At 37.8% G+C, this 27082-nt stretch overlaps 1 protein-coding gene across 1 annotated transcript in view; it reads right to left on the bottom strand.

Moving 5' to 3' along the window:
• Positions 1 to 21794, bottom strand: part of hcn3 (hyperpolarization activated cyclic nucleotide-gated potassium channel 3) — an 86498-nt gene extending 64704 nt beyond the window's left edge. The window contains exon 1 of the mRNA XM_028793373.2: positions 20015 to 21794. Within this exon, the coding sequence (XP_028649206.1) occupies positions 20015 to 20700 (686 nt within the window). The 5' untranslated portion in view covers positions 20701 to 21794. The remainder of the gene's footprint in view (positions 1 to 20014) is intronic.
• Positions 21795 to 27082: the final 5288 nt, after the last annotated feature.

The following is a 27082-nucleotide window of genomic DNA, read 5'->3' as shown; positions in this document are numbered from 1 at the left end:
CCACAGTGTAGGCTCCTGCTTGCCTTATTATACATGTATAATACAATATTTTCATTCACCCCATCTCAAAGCATTGATTTCTATTCCTTTTGTGTCAAAATATTAAAATAAGATCTGGATGTCCTCATGATGCTACTTTCACACATATTATACACATACCTACACTAAATCATATTTAGAAGACAAGTGGTTTATTGTTGTAAAAGATGGATTTTTGTTTTAATTGAACCTCTGATCTTCATGCTCTGAATATCAATTTCTTTATCTTATTAACACACAATAATAGGATGTCCTCAGAAGGCTATTGAGTATTTATTACATTGCTCACTGTATATTAAAACACATTTCTCACTGCTGGTATGTCTATGCTTTCTTGTTTACCACAAGCAACCACAGAGGTTGCATAAACAAGCACCAAGCTGTATTTATCCCGTCAAGAGTGCCTGTATCCATCTGTGTGTTTGCTTTATGTCTAATCACATCTTACACTATGTATTCTGTATGCCAGTGTGTGTAGAGAAGACAGCAATTGTTTTCGAATGCTGGTTACGTATATGTTATTGTATGAGAGTGACTGTGTATTATTACTCTTGAGCTTAGCGTGTGGGTGGATATCTATGTCTTTTTGCAGCACAAGCGAATATCTGCTGACTGTAGGAATATATAGATGTCTATATAGTTACAAATTGAGTTTAATGCCAGACGGTGTCAAACTAACATCAATAAAGATTGATTTTGCAAAGTATTCTTCTAAAAGAATACCCTTCAGCCATCATTCAGTCATAGCATTGTAATATCCCAAACACATTCTTATAACATGAAACTAGAGTGAAAATGAAGCAGAAGCTACAAAATAATATTAAAAAAGCATGTTGGTAATATTATTAAATACTTGAATTGATGAATTTGGACTTCCCTTTCTTGTTAATTGTAAAGGTCTCATGCAGGACAGGAGACCATTTTCCTTTTATCTGTATGTTGACTGAGACATTTGTCTGCATTGTTGCTCATTTTTTTTCTGCTATCTGGCACCTAACGTGAAGCAAGTTTGTCTTTTTCAAAGTTTGGAGAAAGCAGATACAACTAGAAGCACTACAAAACTAATCTGTTCTCTTTTACTAAGACATACTAGCATACAAAAAATGACAAGTAAAATCCATACTTTTTCAGGTCGTGAAATAACTAGAAATGAGACACTAATCACACAAAGAAGACACATATAGTATAAAAATAATAATAAAAAAATACTAAAGCACCTGATCCATCGTGAAACTTGGGTAGATTAAGGCTTAAACCAATTGTTGGGCTCCAGCACCTCCCTTGGCAGCTTTGGGTGTAAAGAATGAAACATTCCTGGTCAGTGTAGCACTCTATTGCAGCTCACTCATACAAGGCCACTTTAGACTCATCAGTCTGCCAAATCTATACATCTTTGGGAAGTGGGAAGAGAACCAAAGTTCTAAGACTAAGTTCTAAATTTTATGCACTTTAATTTTTGAGGTCATATTCTAAATACCTCCACCCAAATAACTACAGAAGGAAACACAAATAGTTGCAAAACGTAAATCACTCAATTTTACTGAAAATGTTTTATATTTAAAGTTTCATTTTGTTAAAAATGGTGATTTGAGAATATTAGTCCTTACTGAATTGTCATTCTAAACAACTACTATATTTAATCCATGTAATGCAAGAAACATTTCTATCTATCTATCTATCTATCTATCTATCTATCTATCTATCTATCTATCTATCTATCTATCTATCTATCTATCTATCTATCTATCTATCTATCTATCTATCTATCTATCTATCTATCTATCTATCTATCTACACCCAGATAACTGAATTAATTTTTGAGACTTAATTCCCTTTTGGGCCTGCAAAGCCTGATGCAGGCCAGTACAGTGGGGATTTAGCTGTTATGGTTCCTGACTCCATATCATGATATGGTAAATGTTACTTTTGCATAACATGGTCAATGTTATTTTTGAGTAAGGGCTACGTTGTGTCTGATGACAGTATAATGTCTTCATATACCGTATATGTATATTTCTGTGTACTTATTGCAAGGTATTATTTTGTTCAGTTTTTTTATTTTTGTGTATCTACTATACTGTATATATATATATATATATATATATATATATATATATATATAGTGATGTTTTTATGTCACATTTTTTGTCACGCTTTAAATCAGGCTTATTTTAAAACCTACATATATATGTTTGGTATCATTCTTTTCAGAATTTATCGAACTTTAATGAGATGTTAGATTTTCAGATTCTTATTCCATTTTTAAATTATAAACTAAAACAGATCAAGAACTCACTTTTGTGCCAAAAAATTTAACCACGCCTAGGGCCAGAAATAAAACAAAGAGTAGGACAGCAGCTGTACAGGCTTTTAAATGTTCGGCACAGCAGGAGCAGCAAGCCAGCAGCTGATTGAGCAAAGAGGAGGTAAAAAAAACAACTATTTGTTTCCCATTGTATCACCATTTAAGAGGAGGTTTCGGAGGAACGACTGCATCTCCTTGGGGTGCGTTCAGACCCCTCATCACAATGCCAGCAACAGAGACGCAAAGTGGCTGGCATGTGAAGCGAACAGGGGGGAACCCCCTTGTTATGGTATAATGTTTTATTCTAACTGTACCATATTTGAAGATCCAGCATCACTAATACACGTACAGTATCTTACACTTATTGGGAACTCTAAATTGGTCTAGTAGGCTTAAATGTTGATGGGTAGACTCTGCAATGAATTGGTCCCAAATTTAAGTTTTTTTTGTCTTGTGCCCAGCGCATGGCTCCCTTTAATCCTATTTCCCATTTCAGAAGCTTTTCTTCACCATGGTTGCTTTAGGAGAAATCATGCTGTGTATGATGTAGATATTATCATGCAATATTTCACAATCATCCCACCATATTTCTCTACAATAGGTAAATCTAGACCACACACATATATATATATATATATATATATATATATATATATATATATATATATATATATATATATATATATATATATATATATATATGTATATATATAATATATATATATATAAAAATAAATAGAATGTTGAATAATGTGTATTTTATGCATACAACTGTAGAAATTTACAGTAGCTGAATTTTATTTTTGTCTTTATGCTTATTTACAATAGACTTGTGTCTATTGCTGGTTCAGTTTTCCTTGTTTTATTGGTTGAAGCATTTGAAAGAAACAACTAGCAAGTGCTATTATTTCCACATTATGAAAATATTTTAGAATAAAATCTTGTGTCTTTTTTTAATGGCAGCACAGCAACATTGATGCTGACAGAGTGCTGCAAACTGATGAATACAACAGCTGATTTGGAAATGAAGTGCATCCATGATATTAAAAGTGAGGCAGATCCCTATTCTACAGTCTTAAGCCTAAAGCAGAATGTTATGACCTTTCCTTTGTTAGCTGTACCCATGCAGAAAAAATATATGAAGGAGAAGAATAGTCTCCTTTCAGCTTTTAGTCTGTTTTAATTTTGGGTGAGTAGATACCTAAAAGGGAGTTTTCTATGTGCCTAATCCTTTCAGCCTTGGAGGCCCACTGTGGTCACTGATTTTTTTTAAACCAGCTTTACAGTCCATAAGTCATTTTAACTTTGTGTTTTTTTCTCCTCCTGTTCTGCATTCAGAAAAGCACAGTAGTGTGATATTTACTTATATAACAAGTTAAGAAACATTTGTATTTTTTGTGATAACTTTTAGTGCTTAATTCCCTCTGACATTTTTATTTTCACCTTTTTAAGGGAAGTTTATTCCTTTAATTTTATCCTGATAATGGCAATTAATGACATTCTAAGTTGACACCAGGGCAACAACACTGAATGCTGAAAGGCTGTAACTACTTCAGTGTCATACCTACTAATACACTGCTTGGTGAATAATGGCTTAAATTATCAGTAGACCTGGAGAAGTGGAATGAAAATCAAGATGATGATGATTAAAACCTAAATGATTCCAGTTGTCGCAAACATACATGCTTAATACCACCCCATTTTGTAATTCTTTTTTTGGATTGACTCCAAATCACAGAAACTAGGAAATAACAGATTTTTAAAATTTGGCCAGGAGTCCAATTAAAAGCAGAAATTGGTTGGGACAAAAATCTACAGCCTTAATATGCTCCCAGGACTGAACATGATAAAACACTGTCTTAGTACAACCCCAATTCCAAAAAAGTTGGGATTCTGTGTAAAATGTAAATAAAACCAGAATGCAATGATTTGCAAATCTCATAAACCCACATTTTATTCACAATAGGACATAGAAAACATATCATAAACTGAAAAAAAGCACCAGCACATCACCAAAAAGTTGGGACATGGCCATGTTTAAAACTGTGTAGCATCCCCTCTTCTTTTAACAACTGTCCATAAACATCTGGGAACTGAAGAGATGAGTTGGAAAGGAATGTTATCCCATTCTTGTCTCATATAAAATTCTAGCTGCTCAACAGTCCTGTGTCTTCTTTGTTGTATTTTTTGTTTCATGATGTGCCAAATGTCTTCAATTGGTGAAAGATCTTGACTGCAGGCAGGCCAGTTCAGCACCTGGACTTTTCCACTACGAAGCCATGCTGTTGTAATAAATGCAGTATGCAGTTTAGGATTGTCTTACTGAAATATACAAAGGGTTTCCTGAAAAAGACATCATCTAGATGGGAGCATAAGTTGCTTTAAAACCTGTATGTACCTTTTAGCATTGATGGTGCATTTCCAGATGTGTAAGCTGCCAAGTCCATAGGCACTAATGCATCCCTTTTGAACTGAGCACTGTTAACAAGACGGAAGGTCCCTCTCCTCTTTTGTCCGGAGGACGCACCGTCCATGTTTTCCAAAAAGAATTTCAAATTTTGATGTGTCTTGCCGCAGAACAGTTTTCCACTTTGCCTCAGTCCATTTTTAATGAGCTTTGGCCCAGAGAAAATGGCAGCCGCTTCTGGATCATGTTCACATATGGCTTTTATGGATGGCACTGCAAACTGTGTTCACAGACAATGATTTCTGGAAGTGTTCCTGACCCCATGCAGTGATTTCCATGACAGAATCCTGAATGATTTTAATGTAGTGCTGCCTAAGGGCCCAAAGGTCATGGGTATCCAATACTGATTTTCTTCTTGTCCCTTGCACACATAGATTTCTCCAGATATTCAGAATTTTTTGATGATATTATGTTCTGCAGATGATGAGATATTCAAAGTCTTCCCAATTTTATGTTGAGCAATATTATTCTATTTCTAGAAGCAGTTTTTGCAGATTGGAAAACCTCTGCCCATCTTTACTTTCAGAGAAACTGTGCCGCTCGAAGACGCTCTTTTTATACTCAATCATGTTCCTGACCTGTTGCCAATTTACTTAATTAGTTGCAAAACATTCCTCCAGCTTTTTCTTTTTAGTACCACTTACTCTTCCAGCCTTTTGTTACCCCCGTCCCAACTTTTTTGAGACGTACTGCCATCAAATTCAAAATGAGCTAATATTTTAATGAAATAGTAAAATATATCACTTTCAACATTTTATATGTTTTCTGTGTTCAATTGTGAATAAAATTTGGGTTTATGAGATTTGCAAATCATTGAATTCTGTTTTTATTTACATTTTACACAGTGATCCAACTTTTTTGGAATTGGGGTTGTACATTGAAGTGGCCATAGAGCGGAGGTGAGTACTGCAGAAACTAGTGGGTTCATCAGAACTATAATTTTTTAAGAAACAATGTAACATTGTTTTATGATGATCCAAAATAGCTCCAATGTAATTGTAACACCACTGACCTGAGGTGCCCTTCTATGGCCAATTACTGCCTTGTAAGCCTGGCATCCTGAATTGGATTAAATAGTTAAGGAAATTGATTAATGGATGATCCCAAGCAAAGGCTGTAGTATATTCAGATATACTGATACTGTGCATTTCTTGTTGCAGTTTGTAGCAAATTTTAATTTGTCAGTTGTTGACAATTTAGAAACAACAATGTCCAACTACAGTATAGAACACATGTTTAAACCCAATACATCAATATGGACCTTGTCGCTTCAGGCATATATCCTGAGACAATTATCTTTATTTCAAATTTTTGTACAGCTGTATACACTGATTTTATACACTGTTGCACTTTTTTTGTTTTTGCTTGGAGGTTAAGGTGGTTGCTAGGGAGCACACAGTTAGAACCAGAGTCCAACACAAAGCTTGTTTATTTGTCTTGGGACACCATTACTCTCATGTTGCTGAATTTTTTTCATCAGACTAAAGATTAGTGGTTAATATTCAGTTTAATTCTGTTTGCTGTCATAATCCCTTACTGTACATGACAATGTTTGCTGCTAGTATACACAAACATCAAATATGCATTGACAATAATAAAGTACATGGTAAAATGAAATAAAAATAAGCACCAACAAATATGCAGTAGTTTCAAATTAAAACTAAACTCTACAAGCAGGTTAGAAAATTCAATGATGGATGGATAACAGTATAAGTGTACAATATGTACTAAACAGTAAAAATCAGACAATAAAGGCCACTAAGCTGTAGAATTGTGCTGCAAATTCTTCCCACTGGAGTCTTGATCACAGATCAGATGCCTGCATGTAAAGCATCCATCATACTACAGAAATTTTCCATTGATTTTCAGTCACAGACATCATTTGCATCATCTTACTGGGTTTGGGGGGCAGTAACAGCACTGTCCAATGACCACCAGTTGTGTGGTTTGATATTCCCAGTAACTCAGACCAGTCTTGAATGCAACTCACCCGAGCAAAATCAAACAGGCTTTTTTGTCTTAAATTGTAGTGGTAGTCTAGTGTGTGTATGTGTGTGAACTAACAAACACTGACTACTCACCCAGAAGGACAATGCATACAAAGCAGGCACAAGGAAAGAAGGAACATAGTTATTTTGGACCTCATACACAAAAGAAAGGCTTGCCTTGTGTTTGTTGTACCATAACAAAATTAAAAAAGAAAAATATAATGGGTGAGATTGCAGCTGAACTCACCATACCTGGAAAGCCTTTGTGTAACACTGGTGTTGTCAGGCAGCATGTTAATTTACTGTCAGCATGCAGAGAGTTTGTGATACATTGGAAATTTGAAACTGTACTGGAAAATGATTATGAAATCTTGTAAGTCGACATTTCCTGTGATTCTTAGTCATGTGATCTGATATCCTAAAGTTGACAAGATCCAGCAAATGAAGTTGTGTAATGTGCCGCCGGTTTAAGATAGGGCTTGAAGGCTCAGGGATATAAACTGCAAGTCTGGTGGTACACTGTTGAATTCTGTTATATTACTTGCTATATGCCAAAGAACAAACAATCCTTTGATGGGATGTGGGTATGAGATGATAAAGAATTGTTTCTTCCAGCATGTCTTGTCATAGATATCCTACTTGGGAGGAATCATGGCCCTAGTGATAACGTAGGCCATTTGAATCACTCACTGTAGCACTGTGTGGTCTACCTGTATGCATTTGTCATATAGGACTGTACTGCAGTTTGTCAGTATGCAGTGCACTGTGGTTTAGTAATAGGAAATGCCAGGATCTAGAGGTGAACTTGTCATCGATATAGTCTTTGTAGATTATTGTATTGAAAGACTAGAAGGGAATCCTCAGTTATGTGGCTCCTAAGAACTTACTGTTTCCAGAGAAGGGCTGTAAATAGCAGTAGGAGCTTGCTACCACTAAGCCTCCTAATACCAACAATTAGATTATGTAATAGACAGATAGTCAATTCCACACCATACAGTAAGAAGTTTAACCTACTCCTTGTAGGGTGTCTTGTCATTTCTGGTGATCAGTTCCACAACTGTTATACCATCAGCAAAGTTGTTGACAGGGATAACTGCATTATGCTAAGTACATGGCCTTGGGGTGCTTCTGTGTTGAGTTATGAGGGTGTTAGATTTGGTATTATATAATTCTGACAGTGTGAGTTCTGCCAGTCAGAATATTCTGGGTCAAAATCACACAGTGTTGTAATTTAGTTCCATTTCTTTGCTTTTTTGCAGTATTATTGCATCTCTGATGTCAAATTTGGTTCTCTTATGTTTTTTTCACTAAGGAGAACCAAAATACATAATTTATTCTTTGGTTTTATAGTAAGTTCTTACACAATGCCTTTACTGTTTTCTGATGATGTGTATATATTATACCCAAGACATTGCTGGGTGGAGATACTCAGGAGTGCAACATGTGACATAAGTAGTATGATAGTATAAAAGTAAGCACTATGCACTTCTTGGTTATCTGAGATTGTGGATACAAATATTCAACTCATTGGTGTGAGATTTGTTTTGTTAGTCTTATGTTTAAATGGATTTCTACCCTGAATAAACAGCCTATGTTTCTGATTTCTGTTTAGAGTTTGGCCACATCTCATCTTCTGATCTCTATTTACATTTCACATATGTCTCTACAGGTGGTGTATAAATCAGGATCCCTTGACATTGTGAATAGCTTGTTGGGGATGATGTTGTTAAATTCTGGACCAAAATTAAAAAACTACATTGTCACTTATAAGATCCTTTCACAAAGTTATCTTTGCTTAGATGGTTGTGGAAACTGCATTTTCCTTGTTTACATTTGTGTTGTAAGCAAACCAATGCAAGTCTGATGTGTTTTAGATGCTGAATTTGGTATGTGCAGTGACCAACTTCTTGTAGCAGTTCATCAAGACAAGGGGGATGGGAATCACTAATTCTGCGGTAAAAACATATTCTGGTAGACATGTTTTGAAATATCAGGTTCTGTAGCAGGGGCGCGTTTCACTGTTTGCCACATTACCTGTAACATGCAGTTAAAAGACTGCAGAGTGTTAAAAAAACAGCTTTGTTAAACCAAAATAAACATGCAAGAGATAAAAATAGGGTAGTGAAAAAAGACAGAATATATTTTGGCTGCTGTACTAGGTCTCTTCCACTACCTGAATGACTGTCGAGGTGGCTTACTCACTTACTGACCATAAAACTCCATCTAATTAACCACACTACATTTCTACCGACCCTTTTGCAAATCTCCCTCCTCAGCACTCTTGCTAGTCTTAACTTATTGCCTTAGCCCATATGCAATACCCAATTCTAGACCAAATTAGGTTGTTGCTGAGAGCAGCCTTGAAACCTTTACTTGAGTATAGTACTTTGAGACAATTCCTAGAATCATTTGTTCAGTTTTGGACATTGCTGCAAAATTCTAAAGCCTTTAGTTTACTATGCCCACTGGCAACACCTGGAAATACTTCATTCCTGAGCTCACACTCCTTGTTAAATGTGCAGGCACCCATGATAGAATAATGAGCAGAATTTGCCTTTACTGACAACTTTTAGAATTTAGAGAATCAGCTGGGTTCCTTACAGTTCTCTGTCCATCTTCATTCACCTTGATGCCCTCAATGTGTTTCCTTCCATGGAGCATTCTAGTCCCAGCACATATCATGTCGGTGTTTCTTCTGTCCTTGGCAACCAATTGCTAACCATGAAACCCATTTCAATCCATCCATCCATCCATTTTCCAACCCGTTGAATCCAAACACAGGGTCATGGGGGTCTGCTGGAGCCAATCCCAGCCAACACAGGGCACAAGGCAGGAACCAATCCTGGGCAGGGTGCCAACCCACCGCAGGACGCACACAAACACACCCACTCACCAAGCACACACTAGGGCCAATTTAGAATCGCCAATCCACCTAACCTGCACGTCTTTGGACTGTGGGAGGAAACCGGAGCGCCCGGAGGAAACCCACGCAGACATGGGGAGAACATGCAAACTCCACGCAGGGAGGACCCGGGAAGTGAACCCGGGTCCCCAGGTCTCCCAACTGCGAGGCAGCAGCGCTACCCACTGCGCCACCGTGCCACCCCATTTCAATCCACTTAAATAGTATTACATTCACTGTTAAAATGTGATTAAATTCATACTTCTTAAAAATGTTGTTAATAAGTTTATCATTGCTTGATGACAGTTGGTATCTACTTCAGTTTCTACTTGCAAACAACAGATACGTCTGACAAAAGAAACAGATTGGTCAGCTATTAGATTTCACTGTGTTGGAAGCTTTTAGGGGCAGTTAAACTTAAAAATTAAAGAAATAAATTTTATGAGAAGCACAATCAGTTTATTCAAAATGACTTTTTAACTAGTATCATGTGCTGCTTGGTGTATTTGAGTGAAATATGAGTGCTCTGTAGTTTCTGATTCCAAAACATAGCTTTCATTTGTTTTAATGTATTCAAATGACTCTCAGCAGAGACAAGTGCATATAGACAAACAGTCGGGTCTTTCTGTAGATGTGTTATTTAAATTAAGATGTTACTGAAGGCTTCTAGGATTACATGAGACTAGACTGAATCTTGTTATCTCTCAAGAAATACTGGGTTTGGGAAACTGTGTGGCAGTTGCAGTAAGGTCTTCCAGATGTTATTCTGAGATTCAGTGTTTCTTCTCATGTGAATTTTTTGTGAAAGAAATTTCCATTGATTTTCTTATTGCTTAACACAGTTAAGTGTAAAGGAGAACTGGTGTCTACACCAACAGCAGAATGAAGCAGGAACCAGTCCCAGATACACAAACTCAAACACCAGCAATTTATAAACACCAGCTGACAAGACAGCAAGTCATTCAGTAATAGGAGGAAGGTGGAGGCCATTGAGGAAATTGTTATTGATAAATGGAGAACATAAACTTTCTACAAATCTCCCTTTCAACCTGAAATAGAACTGGGTCGAGCCTCTGCAAAACCACTATAATTTCCTGGTGCAATGCTGTGCCATACAACTGAATTAACTGATTTTCCTAAGTACAACAAAATAGAACAAAATGAATTGCATCACACCACCCTTCCTGCTGTGTCACCTGGGATCAGCAATGGAATTGTTGTATCCTACTGTATTGTTTGTGTTAAAAAATAAATTACTGTACTCTTAAATGTAGTCATTTCTATAATGGAAACTTCTTGAAATTAACTCTATTTTATTTGTTGACAACTATATTAATATTACCTTGTATTATAGTGATACCTGTCTCTAAAGAAACACCGTTAGGCAAAATTACAAAATAAAGGTATGTGGCTAATACATACAAAAACATAAACGATCCACCACAGCTTCCCATAAGCCCAGCCTACCTCACTACTTTCCCTGTGGCAAGCCGAATGAGAAAATGACAAACCACAACGGAATTATGAAATTATGCCTGACTTTGCCTTGATCATTAAGGATGTGCCCTGCCACATATTGGTGGATTATTAATTCCTGCCTCAGAAGCCTCAAGAAGTATTGAATTAAAAAATGCAAATGTCATGCAATCAATAGCTCAGGGTGTTTGCTACCTCAAAGCAATCAAAAGGCTAGCGGTTAAGGAAATTAGAATGATCCTTAACTCTGAAAGTCCATTTTCTCAACTGTTGTGAATGCAGCTGTGTAGATCAGAACCTGAACTGAATGCATTAAATGGAATGACCTCACCAGGAAAAAATGTTAAACTGGAACCTGTTCTAGCAGCCACTAGTAGTGAGGCAACTCTAGAGAGGTCTGCACTGACACAGCAGTTTAGAGTTTCCAGTCAATCTAACAGCATGACTTTAGATTATGGGTGCAGAACCACATGATCATGGGGAAAACATGCCGGCCCCATGCAGAAAGCAATTCGAGTGGCAATCAAGCTCAAGACTAAGCACACAGACAAAACAGATTCTGCTCTCAGATGAACTAGAAAGAGACATGGGTTGAAGGAGCCAGAAGCTAAAAACAACCTAAGTAAATCATTTAAGAGTAAACTTCATAGTTAAGGGGTTATCTTTAACTGGTCAGGCTGCCACATCATCACAGCAACACTACTCTTTCCACTGCCCAACCGCAGGATGGTAAACATAAATTCCCTTTAGATCCTGTGTCATGGTGAGCAGTGTCATTTAATGAGACAGTGTTTTATTCCTTGGAAAGTACAAGGGAGTGCAGCACCCTCCCTCCTCATGAATAAATAACACTTGTATTTTGTGGCTGATCCTGAGCAACTGATTATCTGTTTTGACTTGTCCCAATCCACTGGCTGCTTAGGTTCTGTTGCAACATGTTCCTCATTGGGAAAATAGGAGGCACCAATGTCAGTCTAATCTCATTTGAAAAATATCAAGCTGGCAAAAAATATAATTCAAAGCATCAGTGATTTGCACCCAAACCTAGAAACTAGGTCCTTTTATTGGTATTACAATCACACACTTTCAAATGAAATATGCTAAAGCAGAATATGTGTTAAAAACAGTTCTATAATTTTTTTCTAGTTTAAAAATGAATTGTGGGAATAAACTGCAGCTGTTAGTAAAACAAAGCATTTCAAGCTTCATGATTCTTTAAACAATGTGTAATTTTGTTAACACAGAAAAATACAGTAAACTTTTAGATAACAGTAATAAATGTGAACAATCTGTAAAATGAGCATCATTTCTTAGGACTTCTTAATACTGTATATACTTTATTTTCAAAAATCTGAATAATACTTTATAACATGGGCAATAACCTGACTTAATTGGCATTGTCTGAAATATTAAAAATCTGCATCTGTAACTAGATATTTTTTGAGCATTTTTGAATAAACGGTGTAGTAGAAATAATTGTCCTGCAGCACAGTATTATTCTGATATTTGTTATGACATAAGACAGAACATGGAAGCATTATATTTTATGTACTCACAAAAGTGGACAAGAAGATATTCAAAGCATTTTCACTTTTTACAAAATAGCCAGTACAACCAATGCTTACCAAGGTTTCTTTTAGACAAAATGATTGACATCACAGAGGTCCATTCATTCATTTTCCAAATCTGCTCTTTATATTTCATTATAATAGACAGGTAGACTGTAATACAACAGGAACCAACTTGGAATGTAATGCAAAAGCTTTGCTGGTATATTCACACACATTAAATTAGCCTACTAATACAAGATTGGCAAATTAACATTTTCATCAATCAACACCAATTTCATTAAAATTACTTGTTAATGTGTATCTATGATCCTGCTTATTTCAGGGCATTTTTGTCAAAGCTGCTGTGAAAAAAGGAAAAAGAACAACAAAACAAATAGGTTCAGCATTTATAAAACTTAATCAATCACCTAAAAAAATTCCAGATTTTCATCATAGGTAAACGGTATCATCAATTATTCCTTTTATAAACAAACTTGTCCAGTTTAGAAACTTAACAAATGAACTGCATAACAGATAAATGTACTATAATGGCCACATGTATAATCCAGTGATAGAAAAAGAGGAAAAAACAAGTGTGTTTATTCAAGTGGAAACTGACTGTCCCACCCAGTTCATAAGAAGGATGGCCAAGAACACTTTCTTTTACATCCATCCATTTTCCAACCCGCTGAATCCGAACACAGGGTCACAGGGGTCTGCTGGAGCCAATCCCAGCCAACACAGGGCACAGGGCAGGAACCAACCCAACGCAGGACACACACAAACACACCAGGGCCAATTTAGAATTACCAATCCACCTAGCCTGTATGTCTTTGGACTGTGGGAGGAAACCGGAGCGCCCGGAGGAAACCCACGCAGACACGGGGAGAACATGCAAACTCCACGCAGGTATGACCCGGGAAGCGAACCCAGGTCCCCAGGTCTCCCAACTGCGAGGCAGCAGCGCTACCCACTGCGCCACTGTGCCACCCCCTTCTTTACATTAACGTTGTATATTTATATGATATATGTTCATGTTGTGAATTACTGTGGCACCAATTCTCAAATGAACCTCTGGGGTAGACCTCTGAATTTCTATGGGATTTTTGTGAACCCATAGATGTAATATAAAGACTTATGGAGAGGGCAGTCATGAAGTAAGCAGTAAGAAAGGACATACAACAGTGTGGAGTGGGCAGTGGAAAAGGTCGCCAAAACGTTTCCACACTGACATAAATATAATTTATTATATGCAGTACATAGTGAATACAAATTTTATATAACCTAGTTCAGTGCTAAAGAACTCAATAGCAATAGTTACCATAATACAATGGGAAAATTGGCCCTACGTGATAATCAGTTTGGATGTCAAGCAAGCATTACACGCGTATCGCATATGGAATGAAGCATTCTACTCTAAAGTGCAAATTCAGTATTTGCATTTTATCAAAGCCCTTGTTTATTGAGTTTTGTTTTTGTTTTCTCATTTTGTTTATGCATAACTGTTTTAATTACAGGTTAATATTCTTGTGAAGTTAGTCGTGACATTAGCATTATTTTTTTTCTTATTAACTAAAAAGGTAGGTTAATAACCTTTTGTGTCACTCAGTAGATGGTATGATATAAGACTTTTCAAATTATACATCTTTACCATACTGCAAAATATTGTCACCAAGGTTGATGCTACTGCTCTGGCTCATCCTTCACTTCAGAATGAAACCTGAGCTTTCACCAATACAGCACTACTGTGAAACACACACAAGAAAAGACTTTGTTAGGCACCGACTTGCTAACATAAATGATGATGACAATGCCATCATTATATTACTAACAGGCTTGTAAACTGAAAATGTACTGTTTTATACTGTCTGCTGGTGGAAGTGAGACAGAGCAAAATCAAAGCTCTTTGAAAGCGCAGAATGAAACTTAACAAGGAACAGAACATACACTCCATGCAGACATGTGTACTTGAAGAGTGTTTTGAAGGAAGAGTTTAACTTTTTTTGACAGCTCTTTATTAGCAAAGAAAACATGTTGACTGTCACCAGGTCAGATTGTGTAGATCTATTTTGATTTCATTCAGATTTTCTTGAAACTTTAACTTTAATTTAACTTTAATAATATATGATAGATATTTTTTCCATATCTTGATCAACATAGAACAGCAGATGTTAAGTGACTTCCCTTCCTCTGCCAACTGTATGATGGCATTTGCTGACTAAGTGACCGATTAGAGACCATGATGTGAGTACAGTGCATGTGAATAGTATACTTCATATGAATGATACAACTTAAGGAGGTTAAATTCCTTGCTGGAAGTTCTCAAATGAGTCTGCATCTATAAACAAAACTGTTTGTTCAGAAACAGCCTTGTAGGACCCCAAACCTGAATACACTCCCTGATATGGTCTTGTTGAATTACAAAAATGCTTTAGCATGTGTTGAGACAATATACTTAGGATATTCTGCTATGGAATAATACATTATTAGAATACTAAGCTGGCATCTGTGGGACATAATAGAACACCCAGGTGCTGGGACAATGTCATTCATTTTTATTGTTCTTTCCTGTCATGGCATAACTATAAAAAGGCCGATTATGAATTTCATCAGAATGTAATTGCATACCTGGCAGTGTGCCTTTTCCGGAAACTGTTCAATAACAATGAAAATAACAAATTAATCGGAGAGTAAATGGGGGAGTTTGGTTTGCCCAGTCTGGCAGTGAACTATTCTGAGTCAGTCTGGCAAGGGACCTACTGAATGACACAGTAACCATTCATTTAAAAAGCATGCTAAATACTGTAACATGAAAATGATCTCTGTGAACTAAACATCACTGTCCAGGTGGTGAAAGCATAGAGAAAAACAGAAAATCCCTGCCAGCTTCAAAAGAAATTCAAAATGAACTTAGTAAAAATGTGAAGAAGGAAAGCTTTCAGTGATGAGGAAGAGTAAATCATTTAGCTGTTTAGCAGCCTTGTTTGTCTGTAGAACTCCATTACAAACACAAGTTGGCTCTTGAGGATAGTGAAACCTGGACTGGCTACCTGCATGGATTTAGAACTCTACTGCTTTTTCTTACATAATTTGGGTTTCTAGGTATACTTTACAATGATCTTCTTCATCTTGGTTGTTTTTATTCTTCTAAGTCTGTTTTGTTTTGGGTTTAAATTGTTAGCCACATCCTCTCTGGATGATTACATATGTGAGTTCTGAAACACCTAATGTTAACTCGTATAACTGTTTTATATGTGTATGTGCATTTTTTATTTCCTGTACAATGCTGATATGGTACATTCTTTGTTTTGAAAATGCTGTAAATAATAAATGCATTTTCTTTTTCTAACTTACTTGCTATTCATTATACAACGTTCTTTTGTTATGAATCTGCATGTACATGTATGTCTTTTTATTATTAATTTACATATTATTTTGTTAAATATATATTGGTTTGCCCACTTCCTAAATATTCAGTGACCTGCTCCTTTGTTGTTTTGTTACATGTAGATAGTACTTGGTCTGAGATTTGAACACAGTGGAGCTATGAGCTAACAAGTAAAACTACTGTGTCAGTATGCCACCAATATTATGTTATATTTTAAATATATTATTTTGTTATATACAGTACTTGTCTATAGGCAGGTTGCAAAACTTGTTGAAAAGATTAAGATAATAAAAGGCACTACATGAAATGTAGGAAGAGTGACAGGTTGGCATCCTAGCAGAATGCTCTTAATGCGTATACTACAGCAGATGGATACAGACTCTTCTCTTTTATCTCTTCTAGAGATCCTAAACAGAAGGCCAAATGGGACGTAACATTTCCATATATCTTAAAGACTTATGTAAGTACTTGCAGATTGCCATCACTCAAGGCTACACTTGGCATTGACTGTGGGAGGATGAAATAAAGAGAAAAACTGCTTGTTGAATCCAGTCTGTTATAAATAAATAAATCTGTTGAATACAATACCAGCAATGTCCCCGCAATTTACAGTGATGCATATTTCCCAGTTTACAAAAGATCTTCTCTATTTTGATGGTTATATTATGTTTGGTTCATAGCCAGACTTGGGTTCAATAACAAATAAATAGGGCTTTTTATATATTTCAGTTACAGCATAGTGGAAGTTTTAAATCAATGTGATTTACACTATACCACAACTCCATGAAGTATGTGAACTTCTAGGAAATTGCTCACCAATACAGAAATATAAACTCTACAGCGCCGAAACTCTAAATGGTTCATCCATCCATTTTCTTATTTTGTACTTGTTTTAGGTAAACTGGATGCTGTAATGAAAGCATCAGATATAAAACAGGAACTCAATTTAGATGGACCATCATTCAATGCCAGGGTTAAGAAAATGAACAAAACTTTTAACAAAGCCCCCAGTAGAAAATGAAACAATGGTAGAAGAGCACACAGATTCCATACAAGACTAGGATTAAAGTCTTAAAGATTCAGTTAAGATACTGTATTACATGGACTGAATTGCATTTCCCCATCTCAGAAATGTGTGTTCTTTAAGTAATAACTGACTGAATTTTGACTAGAAATTAAGCAAAACAACCAACACATCACAAAACCTTCACATGTACTTTGAATTTAAAATTCATTAAAGCAAATAATCAAATAATATAGACTTTTTTTTAATTCTGACTTTATTTATGAGTATTATTACTACACTAACAAGTTTTGAATACTTGATATGGACTACTGGAGTATATTATTTTATTGTATTTTAGAAAATGCCCCTTTGTGTAAAATGTTGAACAAAATATTACAATTTGCAGTACTAAACATGAAATTCAAGCATGAGGCATGAATGTTCCATGTGGTATTTAAGAAATTGTTTCCAGTGCCAGCTGTCTCGACTTGTAATAATTGTAATGTATTCCTGCACTGTTTATGAATATTTAATTACATAATATGTGCCTAATATATAAATGCCTAATCTTACATCAAGTAGCATTTTAAATGTTTCCGCACTCAGAAAACATTTGTAATTGCTAAATATTAACGCTTATATAATCATCTCTTTCAGGAATTCATGTAAACTACCAAAAATTAGCATATTAAGCAAATCAAGAAACCCAAACGCTGAAGATTAAGTAAATAATATCGCAGATGTGAATCTTTTACTTAACTGACAGGAGGATTCAAGGGAGTAGTAAAGTTGGTTTTATTTGAAAACAGTTAATTACAGATTCTTTACCGCCTTTGTTGTAATCTTGAGACAGAAGTTGGAAGTGATAACTGAATCGTTGACGATAAACAATGTCTTCATTGGCACTAATTGCTAAACATATGTAGTTTGGCATTTTATAGGCTTACTCTCGATATTTGTAATGATTATAAACGATGAACGTGCTTACTTCTGTAAAATGCAGCACGTTAATAAATTCCCCGTCGTTACAATATAGACAGAACATGCCCTGCTGTGGTATCAAAATACACGGTCATTTATTGTTGAACTTGCCTGCATTATCTCAATGAATCATGAAACATTTAAAATTAGCTGCTTTTTTGCATGTGCTGTTCACAGATTAAACAAAAACGGAGTAATGTGGAAACGTAAACAGTAAAAATAAGCCTACATAATAAATATCGTATTAAAACATGAATATGAAAATTGAATGTTTAAAATGGTCAGCTGTCTTTTCCAAACAAAATATTGCGCATAATTTTTTACCTAGGAGTTTGTGATCGGCAGGTGCCTTTTGCAAGTAAGACAAAACTGCAGGTTGAAATTCGGACATGATTAGCCTGGTTGAAATACTAGACAGCCCTAGCGTTTCTTCATGAATACTGCACGTTATAGGCTATACAAGTCGGCGTGTGTGCAAACTTCAGAGTGATCCACCACTATCAGCTGGAAATACACAAATCTACAATGCACATGTAAATTACTGGTCCACCGCAAACTTCCAGTAAACGAGTATTTATTTTTTGTCTAAGATATGTAAGACGTGGTTTCCTAAGCAGGTTGCGTTCAGGCCAAACGTTCACTAAACTGTGAAAGACGGATAGTAACAGGTGAATATGGTTTGAATTTAAATTTACTAGTAGCTCACTTTAACCATATTTAGCCTACTAAGAAAATAATTCCCTATCCTACCAGTGCCTCTCCTCTGTATTACTCCGTTAATTTACAAAAATTACAAAACTCCGTTAAGAAATATGGTGAGATGTCTTGTCGATTGTGCCAAACGAACAAACATAACTCAGATGTATACCTGTTGTTTGGCCAGCGCTGGTTTGCTTTACACATCCATGGATCCATCCATCCATTATCATTAAAACTGAGTGCTGATCAGGTGGGCGGAACTTATTCAGGCAGCAGCTTGTTCTTGGAATGAACGCATGACGGGGCCCCAGTTTTGACACATTCATATTTGTGCCCACATAATCATCCAATTTCAAGACACCGATAAATCTAACACGCGATTGTTTGGGACATGGTAGAAAAGCCTACGCACACACTTCGAAAACATCCACGCAAACAGTACACAAGAAGCGTGTCGAACCCAGACTGTAGAGCTGTAAGGAAGCTTCACCTTATTTACAGGTCCGTTGAACTGCTCGTAGAAGTACATGCTTAGAAGCAATTCGTCAATAAATCGTCACAATTGCCATAACTTTTTTTTACACGTGACGTAAATTATTTAGTTTGAAAAATGCCCAGAGCAAATGCTGCAAGGTGTTGATTCAGAATCTTTTTCATCAGTTCCCCCAAATGCATCACGCCTACCCATCAATTTCCATCATGTGCATTAAGTCCCTTAATATTCCAAGTAATCGAAAAGTTAACCCGTAACTCTCAAAACACAGACTGAAAAAGTTTACTCAGTATTTGAAAAGTAACTTCAGAAACTCTGTGCATTTTCATGTACTACTTTTTGTGAAATAAAGTGCATATATTGTAACAAATATAAAATAAGTATCACATGGGGGCGGATAAAGGAACTACAGAACATCTGCGTCTTGGGGATACGACAGTTGAATCTGAGCAAAGGAGACATGGCGCTATAAATATAACTTAGTATAATAAGTCCCTCTGATACCTGCGGCAGGCATAGGAATACAGTACAGCCCCGCTTCCTGTCTTGTGTATATCACCTGTAGTCCCAGGTGACAGGACGGTCAGGTAAGAATAGCAATTGGCTCTGAAGAACGGAGTGGAAGTCGCGTGTGATTTTCTGAGGAAATGCGCTGCGTTTCCTTGTAGCTTTTGTCATTCGAGCGTCCCCCCTCAATCCCAGGTACCTGGCTGTACTCACCTGAAGTCGCTGTAGGGATGTATGATCCAGAAACCGGCTGACTTCACTCTCTCCTGTTCGATCTCCACCGCTTTGTGGCTACCAAACATGCGAAGGGAAAACTTGTTGACCCCCGGCTGCAGCATGGCCCCGAATTGCCTTTGCATGAATGTCGATTGGTTAGAATAGCTATAGTCCTCGGCCTCAGCTGCCGGCAGGATCTGGTCCGGGGTGGCAGCACCCGCACCCGAACCCGCTCCCGCACCGCCGCCGCTGGAAGACGTGGAGGCAAGTGCCGCTCTGGCAAAGCCCACAGACCTCTGCGGATTGTGTGACTGGGCAGGGCCCGAAGCGGGGGAGGAGGCTGGCGTGGTGCTGGAACGGGAGGCAGGCTCTTTGGGATTTAATCCCATTACCGACTGCCGCTTCTGGGTGACATCTTTTCTGGCTCCGGCGAGGCTACTGCTCCGGCTGCCCCGTCCACTGATCGTGTCACCGGCAGGAGACTGGCCCCCTGCATCCCCGTCCGCTATCAAGTCCGCCTCATCCATTTCCCAGTCCGGTGCGGCTGCTCGCCGGTAAACCAGTGATGACAGGCTGCCTCTGCCTTTTCTGCTGCCGCCCGATCCCCCATCCGGGTGGGCAGCAACGACTGCCGAGCCCCTTCTGATACTAGTGCTCTCTTTTCCTGTGTCGCCTCCATCCATAGCGGGAAGTGACACGCAGCTGTCAATCTCAGCGTTCCTTTGATTTTAGCTTAAGAGCAGTAACTGAACAGAGGTCCTTGATTTTTCTCTGCCGTCCAGATGACTCTTGTTGGGTTACAAATGAATCTATATTCTATCCTTGAATAAATTGTTTTAACGTGTAAAAAGAGAGATTTGTTTGACTAGGCATTTCATTTTCTCAATAATTCACTTCTTCATTAGAAAAGGTGACCCGTGTGTCGGCGTGCTTGTTCGCTCAGGATTTCCTGGTTTTTCCTTCAAATGTCCTTGCTGTGCGCGGCGCATCCTCCTCCTCGGCCGCTTCTTCTTTGCTTCTCTTCATGTTAGCTCTGTGCATGTTACTGCATATCCACCCAGAATTCAAATAAAGAAAAAAACAAATAAACAAAAATCAAACAGTCGACACACCATCTGCTCACTCTGATTGCATAATTAAACGTCTAATTAGACGCACGAAAATTAAAAGTGCGATATAAGACAAGACACGATATCACGAAACAGCAGCAAAGACCGGCTGTGAATGATGAAATAACCTCTCACGCTGTCGACTTTGGCCATGGGCTGCGAATCCAACAGAAGCAGTGTCAGTGCCACTGAAAGGGAAAATATACGATTAAAGAAAATCGCAAAACAAATCTATGCACAGAACATCTCTCCAGCACTGCTTCTTACTCTTATAGTAATATTTGCAATATGGATTCCCAGATTCAATGCTCACGCCGCTGAGGTGTGCAAAAAAATAATCGTATTGTCGCCATGGCAGCAGCAGCCGCAGCAGCAGCATTGATATCGCGGGCCTCGTGCCAGCTTAGCTTGGTGCTGACAAGTCCGGCGAGGCTCGCAGGTAGAGAGCTACGCGTCAGCCCCGACAACAGGTCTCTCCAGGGCCCGACTCAGGGCAGCTCCCAGCCGCTGTTCAACGTGCACACGTTTAGGGCGAACGGTTTAGGAATCAGCAAGTAATAATTATTGCTCTGCTTTATACAGTATCCCCCCTCCTTCCTCCCTCCCTCCCTCTTCGGGGGGTAGGAGGGGGAGACAAGGAGGTCCTTCTACAAAGCAGCTCGACCGCCCACAGAAGGCTGTGCGATTTGATTTCTGTGCAATCCCGATGTGCGAATCCCATTTGGTGCTCTCAATCAGATGATCGTCCCGGGACTCCCTGGGTTCCTCTTTTAAGTTTATTTTCAGTACGCTGATGGAGGGAATCGCTGGCATCACAGAGGTGTTCCGAACATTCCCGTGATTATACTTGCCTGTTCAATGATGTATCCCGCAGCTGGGCGCAGTGGTTGATTTAATCAATCACCTGCTGGGATTGCCAGTTCAGACAAGAAGAGAAAAAAATGATAAATTGATAAAGAGGAGGAGGCTTGGAGAAGCCCAGATTCCATTAAAAGAAACTGAAAAGGGCCCTGTACTTCATTAGACCCAAATAATCTTGCTCGTTTGTTTTGATTGAAATATTGAATACGCGCATTTGTTACACAGTCCGCTCTTCTCTTTCTGTGCCAGGCAGCTTCTGAACAAAATGAAACAGACCATTTCGGAATCACAGTTCAATTCTTAGCCGAAAATGGTTTGTATCGTATACAGTTGTCAGGCAACTGTGCAAAAGCGTACATGCACAAACTGAACATTTTTAAAAACCGCTACCCCAGCATGAAGGCCAGACCCTGCAACGGCACTAACAGTACAATTCTGGGTCCTGTTAGGTTACCTGTCCGTAAGGGGCCCATTAACAATGTTAGAATAAAATTAACGTGGACATCACGTTTTAGCTGTGAGATTAAACCTGTAGGGGGTACTCAGATGGCAATAAAACTGTGATTGCTGGGCAGTCATGCCAGCCGCTGCGCCTCCAAGCAGTATAGTCTGTCTCATTTATTATATATTTTTGTAAATCGCCTTGACCTAGGTCATATTCAAAATAATAATAATCATTCATCAAGAGTGGTAACGACCACAAATGTATACAAAAATATGTATTTTCCAGCCAAATGGAAGGAATACTTGTTTCGCTCTAAGATGTGCTAGTATTATTAGTATATGACGATTTACAGCATTTCAGATACAATTAGTTAGAACTGCTTTTCCAATTGGAGTAATGCATGTGAAGTGACTTGTTTATGGTCACACCATGTTAGTAGCAGGATTTGAACCAAAACGTTAACCACGAGATCAACGGCTATAGTGTACAACTTAAAGCTAAATTACGTATAGGAAGGTATTTCACACTATCCAGTTTTACATTCCAAAAAACTTATAAAAGTAAAACTAGCCTACAAATTAGCCATCCATTTTTTGCACATGGCAGTAACCACCCTGAAATGTCTGTCAGTCGAACGCGACTTTACACGCAGTCATAGTTTCACATCTGAGCCTCTTGTATTACTAAACACAAAGTTCATTAGATAAAGCCTCTAGTCCTATATATGAAATGAAATAATCTGCGTCCCGTAATGCCGAAATTCAAGTTGTTGATAATAATATTCTAAATGGAACGAGTATTTTGGAGCGAAATTAAAGATAATATAATAACAATGATTATATTGATATATTTATTATAAATTAATAATCATAATAATTTTATAAAATGGTCAGTCTTTAGAGTATTATAAAGATCATAACACACCACAGCAGAATAATCTGTAAACAGATGAAGCGCTCGTTGGCGCGAGCAATTCTGTAAAATCCAAACCGCATTTCCATACTTTTATAACTAGATGTACATTTATTAGATACTACATTAGAACAGCTTATAATTTTTACTCTAACATAACCGAATCTGGGCCCTCAGGTAACCGTTAGAAGTTATAATTCTGACCAAAATAAAATAATGAGACTAATTAAAAAAAAATCCCATCTAATGACAAGCGAAGAGCCCTTAGGCGCAGAAAAGCAACTGACCAAGTCCTGTTTACTGTTCCAGCAGGATACATCTCATTCTGCTCTGTTCGAGAAGAAAAGCCCTCGCACTTGCATTCGTGGTCACCTCTGAAATGATGAAGATGTGCAGGGAGCAACTATCCGATGAGGAGATTTCTGCTAAGCGCCCTTTGCGTCCGTCGCGGCGCTGCCAGCTCTCTGATCCATTTCGGTCTGGGTTCTGCATTATGCAGGATGTTTTCACTTAATGCACTCTGAAAGTGAGATCGGTTACACGCAATACCCACTGAGAACCGAGTATGACCAACAGATCGTTGATGAGCGCCACAATTGTTTGCCCTTTTTTTCCCCTTTGAGTCAGGCATCCGGATGCGGTCGCGTGGTGTGCAGTGCAAGTGCAGTTTGCCACAAGAGTCAGGCGGGCAACGTAAATAAAGTTGCCGAGGTGAGCGGGACGGCTCGTGTTTTTGTGTATACATTTGGGCGTTGAACACAAAGCTCTCGATGGTGTACTATAATGCAGGTGGTATTGTACTTACACCGATTTAGCTATAACCAGAAGATAAAACGAGCAAAGGCAACAATAAGAGGCCCTAAACGCACATAAAACGGAATTTAAATAACTGCAATAAAAGAAGAACAGAAAGGTCATTTGACCAAGAAGGAAAGCGAATCATCAACGCGAATACACCCTTTTTCTGTTCTGAATGAAGCTCGAACTTTCCTGACCTTATTTAATTCTGATGGCATTCTTTTCTGCACACCTACACACATCACGAAGGTATGGAGCGGAACAGTCTGAAGCTACTTGCAGCCTTGACATTTTCATTGTGTTCAAAATCGTGGCAGTGCCATATTTAGCACCATCTCATCCAGACTTTCCCTGTCCTTTTCGAAAAATGTTATCCTCCTCTTAAAAGAAGAAGAAGAAGAAAACTGCTTTGTATTTCACAGCCTCCCTCCAAGATAAGGTCATTTTAAAGTGTGTCAGTAGAGTACAGCATACTGTATCCCACTATGTACAGATGCAGTAGATTTATGTTATTTTGCGCTGGAGGCCTTATCAAAAATGCTTTATACTAATACCTGTTTAGCACAAACTTGTGTTTTAGTTAGAATGCTACTCACTTGTAAGAAGCTTAATCTATACTGTATAGGATTCAAATAGTAAGCTATGTCTAGGGTAAATACAGGACTACAAATTTCAAGTTGTGTTAGACTTAAAAGCCAGAAGTCAAATCAAATGCAGTATATAAAATATTGTGGCCAACTTATTAATTTTATTTTCATAGCAAATATGACATATCTTGAAATCTGTTAAATTATATTGGAATGAAATGCATAAATAATATACTTAATACACAATTTATTATTTACTGTTTATAGAAAAGTTGGACTCGAAGTTAATTCCTGGCACGGTCACTGTCAGTTTGCCAATTCTGTTCATGTCTGGGGGTGTTCTCTCCAGATGCCATTCACCTCTCAGAAGACCATGCAGTGTTTATTGGTGTCTGTAAACTGACCTAGTAATAGTAAGTGTGAGTGTGCTCTGTGATGGAGTGCCATACTGTGGTGGATAGGGTTGTGCCTTTCATCCAGTGCTCAACATTTCACTGTTGAAGTAGATGTTTCAGAAAATGAATTCTTGGAAAGATGAATATGGCAAGGCTTAGTATATTCACATTTATTTCTGTCCTTGCTATTACATAAAAGGTCTATACAGCCCACCTGCTGGGAGCCATTTAGGTATGCTAAGCCCCCACCAATCCACCAGCTACTGTATCATTTTAAGCCCTCCCATCCACACTGTCAAGTATACTGCACTTGTTAGATTTTGTTTTGGGACTTAATCACATCTTACTTCCCTAGTATTGCAGATGCCCCCCTTCACCAGTCTGGGCTGGAGTCAAGACTTGGTGCATATTCTAGTCTACTCTCTCTATATAAAATTCTAAGCCTAAAAGTGCAACGGTGACGTTTTTATGTCACGCTTTAAATCGGGCTTATTTTAAAACCTACATATATATGTTTGGTATCATTCTTTTCAGAATTTATCGAATTTAAATGAGACGTTGTTAGAGTTTCAGATTCTTATTCTGTTTTTAAATTATAAACTAAAAAAAATATCAAGAAGTCACATCTCGCGAGACAGGACTTTGTGCCAAAAGATTTAACCATGCCGGGGCCAGAAATAAAACACAAAGAGTAGGACAGCTGCTGTACAGGATTTAAAACATTCAAAGCGCAGCACGAGATACAGATCACGCGGCACGGTAGCAGCAGCAAGCCAGCAGCTGATCGAGCAAAGAGGAGGTAAAAAAAACCCCAAAAAACTGTATTTGTTTCCCATTGTATCACCGTTTAAGAGGGGGCTTCAGAGGAGCGACCACGTCTCCTTGGGGTGCGTTCAGCCCCCTTCTTTGCAATGCGAGCAGCAGAGATGCGGAGTGGCTGGTGAGCGAAGAGAGCAGGGGGGAACCCCCTAGTATTATTATATATTCTCTGTATAGCATGTCAGTAGGACATTCTTTAAGTGCAGCTGTGGACCTACAGGAATTTATTTCTTTAGGATTTATGTAAATTCGAGTTTTGACTTCAATTCACCTTTATCTATTTTCTATATAATGGATTTCCTTTTACCTGCATTAGGCACTTTCTTTTTACAACTAATGCCACTGAGCTGAATATTTACAATTTGGTTTCTTTTTCACTTTTTTTCACTTTTTTTTAAAGGGGCTGATGGTGTAAGCTCTTCTCTCTAGCAACCCCTTGACCAAAATAAATGTTCTTCCAATAATTTATATAAGCCAATAGCTTTTCTTATAGCTTTGAAAAGTCTGGGTTCACATGCCATCTGAGGATTTTTGAGTGGGCCATAATAGTTTTATGTCTGCTAAATGATTTAGAAATGTGGGCCATTATAAGAGCAACATTTTATCAAAATAAATTCTACTGTACAATAGGCATTTGGTATGAACCTATTAGGGTACATACTAATTATTTTGGTAATTAATAATAAATTAGTTGTGTTGCCTGGCTTCAACCCAGAAATTGTGTAAGAAAACAGTCGTTAGTTATAGCACCGTTAGTTAATTGGGTGTATCAGAAGTGCTATGTAACTGAGTACTTTTCTGTACACTATTTTTTTTTGTTAAGCCAAGGGCTAATATTATTAGTAGACAGTAAGGTGTAGTTGGTTAAGGCTTTGGACTTGAAACCCTGAGGTTGTTGGTTCAAATCCCACCACTGACACTGTGTGACCCTGAGCAAAACACTTCACCCGCCTGTGCTCCTAGTGGAAAAATAAGGAGATGTAACAAGAAGTATCTCAAATGTTGTAAGCTGCCTTGGGTAAAGGTATCAGTCAAATAATAAGTAATAATAATGTTATAATGATTATAATAATATTATTATTTGGTCACTGGAGCTACTTACTATTTAACATACTATACACAATTGTCTCTGAGTAAAC

The sequence above is a fragment of the Erpetoichthys calabaricus genome, chromosome 2 (genome assembly GCF_900747795.2).
Source record: "Erpetoichthys calabaricus chromosome 2, fErpCal1.3, whole genome shotgun sequence".
Classification (NCBI taxonomy): domain Eukaryota; kingdom Metazoa; phylum Chordata; class Cladistia; order Polypteriformes; family Polypteridae; genus Erpetoichthys; species Erpetoichthys calabaricus.
Note: the sequence above shows the minus strand (reverse complement) of the source record. Positions and strands in the feature narration are given on the sequence as shown.